Source organism: Ananas comosus, linkage group 4 (genome assembly GCF_001540865.1).
Source record: "Ananas comosus cultivar F153 linkage group 4, ASM154086v1, whole genome shotgun sequence".
Classification (NCBI taxonomy): Eukaryota; Viridiplantae; Streptophyta; class Magnoliopsida; order Poales; family Bromeliaceae; genus Ananas; species Ananas comosus.
In genome coordinates this window covers 10930145-10935281 of record NC_033624.1, presented here as the reverse complement: position 1 = coordinate 10935281, position 5137 = coordinate 10930145, and the positions used below count along the sequence as shown (strand labels likewise).

At 34.8% G+C, this 5137-nt stretch overlaps 1 protein-coding gene across 1 annotated transcript; it reads left to right on the top strand.

The window, feature by feature from the left end:
- On the top strand, nucleotides 1328-3792 carry LOC109708370 (WAT1-related protein At5g07050-like). Its single transcript, XM_020230076.1, has 7 exons — nucleotides 1328-1635; nucleotides 1741-1803; nucleotides 1894-2010; nucleotides 2114-2363; nucleotides 2487-2645; nucleotides 2866-3017; nucleotides 3117-3792. The coding sequence occupies exons 1-7, from the start codon at nucleotides 1433-1435 to the stop codon at nucleotides 3406-3408; spliced, it is 1236 nt and encodes a 411-aa protein (XP_020085665.1). The 5' UTR covers nucleotides 1328-1432; the 3' UTR covers nucleotides 3409-3792.

Sequence of the window (5137 nt, the reverse complement as noted above, 5' to 3'; positions counted from 1 at the left end):
CAATTTTAAAAATAAAATTTATCAGGGGGCTATTTGCAAAAAAAGCCCTTATTATTATTTTATTATGTATATTATTCCAGAATTATTTCTCTTTTGGGTAGCTGTATTGAATATCTTTGATTGAATTATTGTTGATGCCGATTTTATCCCTTATTAAATTATATTTTTATTTATTTTTTGAAATATATATAAATTTAGTATTTGAAATTCTATGTACTAGTTGGATGGATAAACAGTATCTCCGTATAGTTGAGTGACATCACTATCTAGTGTAGTATTATAAAGAGTAAATTATACTTTAGTCCTCAAACTATGAGACGGCCAACACTTTGGTCCTTATATTTTAATTTATTATGATTTTTTGCTAGAACTTTTTCAATTATTATATTAAATCTCATAATTCAAATTTAGTCGGCTAAATATTATAGCATCTTAAGTATTATTACATCATCAATCAAAATAATTTTACATCATATTTATATTAATAATTTATTAATTTTTGTAAAAAAAAATTAAGTTACAATCATTTAGAAAATTTAAATTAGAAATTATAATACAATAAAATTTGAGAAGTAAAATATTGTGCCCCCTCATAGTCTGGGGACAAAAAGTAATTTATTCTTATTTCTAAATGGATTATGGACTATTCTACTATCATATAGATGTGATTGGTAAAAATTATCTCAGTTTAAGTCGTTGAGCTAGATATATCATACACACACTACAACAGAATTAGGTTATAGAAACACATATTTGGAACATTTTTGAAAGTGTCCCATTTATACTAAAATTTAAAAAAACATCTACTAATGCCTAAATATAAAGCCCAATCCAACCAAAAATAAAAGATTACTCTACTCAACCCACCACACCCAGTCCATTTGACCCGTACAAACAGAAAAAAAAAAAAAAAAAATCAACTACCATCTTTTCTACTCTCTTTACTCAATCCACTGAAATTCTAGACGAAGAGCCTTTCCTGTCGTCCTCCTCCGCCACCGCAGCCAACGAGATAGAGTTTTGGCGGTTGCTAAATGCTTAAATAAGTGTTGGTAAATTAGCAGCACTCTTTTAGGTTATAGCGACACTCTTTAACTGTCACTATATACCTAGCGATCCCACGTATAGCAATACTTTTTAAAAGTGTCGGTAATTTTAGCTAGCAATATTTTTTTGACATATACCTATATTTAAAAGTGTCGCTATAAATCGTTTTTGTTATAGTGACACTTTTTTACGGTGCACAAGAAGCATTTTTCATGGATTACCTTTCCCAACGGCTATAAATAGGAACCCAAGTTTCTCATTCCTCCTTAGGAGAGACCACAAAGCCCTCTTGTGGTTCTTTCTCTCTCCTCTCTCCCAACCTTTCTCTCTCTCTAGCTAGAGCTCTTCTCTTGTTAAGAGCTTCCACTCTCTTAACTAAACAAAAATGGAGGTGCAAACCTCTTGTGGCAAGTTCTTGCAGAGGTGCAAGCCTTACATGGCCATGATCTCGCTCCAATTCGGCTACGCCGGCATGAACATAATCACAAAAGTTTCACTCAACCACGGCATGAGCCACTACGTCCTCGTCGTCTACCGCCACGCCTTCGCCACGCTCTCCATCGCCCCCTTCGCTCTCATCCTCGAGAGGTAATCCATAAAAATTGTATATACAAGTCGCAAGCAAGATGAACACAACTGGTTTGGACTATACTTGGCCTTTCAACTAATACTGTGGCGTTATATGTACAACAGGAAAGTGAGGCCAAAGATGACATTTTTGGTATTTGTTCAAATTTTTGTTCTGGGCCTTCTCGGGTTAGTATTTTTTTCTGCTTTTCATTGCGATTCTTGTCATTGATCTAGTGCTTAGGTCCAAAAGCTTAATACGAAATCATGCATACGTAGGCCGGTGATCGACCAGAACTTCTACTACGCGGGGTTGAAGTTCACGTCCCCGACGTTCTCCTGCGCGATGAGCAACATGCTCCCCGCCATGACCTTCGCAATGGCAGTGCTATTCAGGTACGACAAAGCATTGATGAACATGCATAGAAAGAGTTGTGCTCAAGTGTTGTTTTAATAGAGTTGATATATAATAGAGCATTTGTATATGGATGAAACATAGGATGGAGAAGGTGGATGTTAAGAAGATTAGGTGCCAAGCAAAGGTGGTGGGAACACTGGTTACAGTAGCTGGAGCCATGTTGATGACCCTCTACAAGGGGCCTATTGTGGAGATGGTGTGGACCAAGCACATCCACACTCGCCACGCCGATATGCAAGCTGCTCCTGTACCAACAGATCAGGAATGGTTCAAGGGCTCCATCTTCCTCATCATAGCAACCCTTGCTTGGGCCTCTCTCTTCATCCTCCAGGTACTTTATACATACATACATACATACATATAAGTATGAGATGTATAGTTGTGAAGCACTTTTGTGTTGTGATATGGTTCACCTGATTGGTTTTACGACATATTTATGCTTGTATGAATATAGGCTGCAACACTGAAGAAGTATGATGCTCCCCTGTCTCTGACCTCATTGATATGCTTTGTGGGCACCATACAAGCTATTGCTGTCACCTTTGTCATGGAGCACAAAACCTCTGTGTGGCGCATTGGGTGGGACATGAACCTCCTTGCTGCTGCCTATGCTGTTAGTACTCTCTCTCTCTCTCTCTCTCTCTCTCTCTCTCTCTCTCGCTCTCTCTCAAATAACTATTTTTGATACAAAACTTAGAGCTTAGTGTGTTTGAACTCAGAACCTCCTATTATGATACCATACGAAACAACCACTTTTTTCTCTAAAATCTAAAGTTACAAGAGAACAGTATTTTATCGCTGTCTTTTAAATATTGATATTTATAGATGTGCAGGGAATTGTGACATCAAGCATTGCCTACTATGTGCAAGGACTGGTGATACAAAGCAGAGGACCAGTCTTTGCCTCTGCCTTCAGCCCCCTGATGATGATCATAGTGGCCATCATGGGCTCCTTCATCCTTGCTGAGAAGATATACATGGGAGGGTAAGCTTATAATTCATTAGCACTATGAATTATGAGAATCTATAGCATCCAAAGTTGTATATCTTACATGTTTCCCCCTCCGATCTTCTGCGGGCGCAGCGTTTCTGGGAGCGTATTGATTGTGGCAGGGCTCTACTCAGTTTTGTGGGGCAAGTACAGGGAGAACAAGGAGAAGAAGGAGCAAGAAGCAATGGAGATACCACTGGCCATTAAAGCCATTGAGAGGAATGGTAGGATCATGGACATTGTGGAGGTTGATCAAGTGGAGCTGGAGAAAGCTAAAGCAAACAACAGGATGGTTTCTTCAGTTGATCAAGCTGTTGTTGCAGTTGCTGTCCCTGACCCTGAGATTCAAATGAAGGGCCAGGATGAGCCCCAGCCACAGGATTAATTACATCTTAACATGTTGGTAATTAAGTGAAGGGGAGGAGGGGAAAGAGAGAGCCAAACAGAGTGAGGGGAAGCTGAGGAGGAGGGGCTTTTTGTCTTTTCACCTTCTCACCTTATATTTTTCTTTTTTCTTTTTTTCTTTTTTTTTTTTTTTCCTTCCTTTCATCTTTTTGTCTTATGGAATGGGGTAGTGTAAGGGCTTATTAAAATGTTTTAGTTTGGTAGCTATAAGAATGCAACTGGAGAGTTTCATCTCTCAGTCAAGCAGATATTACTTCAGATATGATGCAAACCTTTTGTAATTTAATTGCTATATCTGGCAAGTACTTGAGATGGTATTCAAGCATTCTAAACAAATGCTACTAACTAATTAGATTTGGCATTAGCATTAGATTTGACATTGATATTCATGGTGGCCAGAGACGGAGCTATGTATAGACTGAGGAGGGCCGTGGCCCCGAAACTTTTCATAATTTGTATAATAATTTCTTACATATAAAAATTTAAAGAATATACTTTCAAAAAGTTCTTAGCGCGAATATAGTGCTCTCTCAACTTTGAAATTTTTTTTTTAAGTACCTTCATAACTACTTTTTAATTATTTTAGATAATCTTTTTATTTAATTAAATATTAAATTTAATAGCTCTATCAACTAATAGTCAATGAATTGCCATAATTGTATTTATTAAAAATTAATAAATTAGATCATTAAATGAATTAATATTAGATTTAATAAATTTTAAAGTTATTTGAGTGAAATAATGTAAATAAAATAATTAAAAGTTAAGTATAAATAAAAAAAACGGGTATATAATGTTTTTTTGCACTAATTATTTAGTCAACATATTTCCTGATAAAAAATTTGATTAGGTAAATCTTGTTTAATTATTTGCTAAAGTTTTGATTTGTATGTATTTTGGCCGCTCTTATAATCAAGTCCTACCTTCGTCTTTGATGGTGGCAGTATACTAATTAAAAGTTCTTTTTTTTTTTCGTTGTTTTCTGTATTGAGTCAATATTTTAGCCAACATGTTATCGTATCTAAAGTCACAAATTCAATCAAATTTCAAAATTTATAAAAAAAATTTCTTACTTAATTCAAGCCATATCTTAAATTTATCAAAAGTATCAATTCTAGACACGGAGACAAGCATTAAATATTACATACTAGAATACCATAGCTTCAAATTTTGAAGTACATGTTATCTATATTCATAACCAAAGTTGATTCTCACTTTTGTAATGGAATTTATTCTTCAAGGATTTGAATTTTCTTAATAAAAATTTGAGTAAGAATTTCTTGATGGACTAAACATATGAAAACTGCTCATTTTGATTTCCATTTCTACGTAAATATTTCTATAGCATGTAGATATTCATGGCTGCGTATACATTTTTTCATTATACCTAAAGTCTCATAGCAATAAAATATATGAGTTATAAACTATATTTAAAGCAAGAATGTTTTACTAAAATATGTTAGGCCTAATTTTTTAAAGCAATACTATTCATACATTCTAAAATGGGTATGACCTTGTTTAATGAAAAAAAAAAAGCAAAATATAAATCATACCCAGTTCATTAAATGAGTGAGATTTTTTTTATTGGGCACATCAATGCGACTGAGAGAAAAATCCCTCCCATATAATGGGCAAGGTGTTTTGATAATATTTTTCTATTTTTTTATTGGAATGCATTAATCCGCACTATCAATGAAACATCTAAGGGA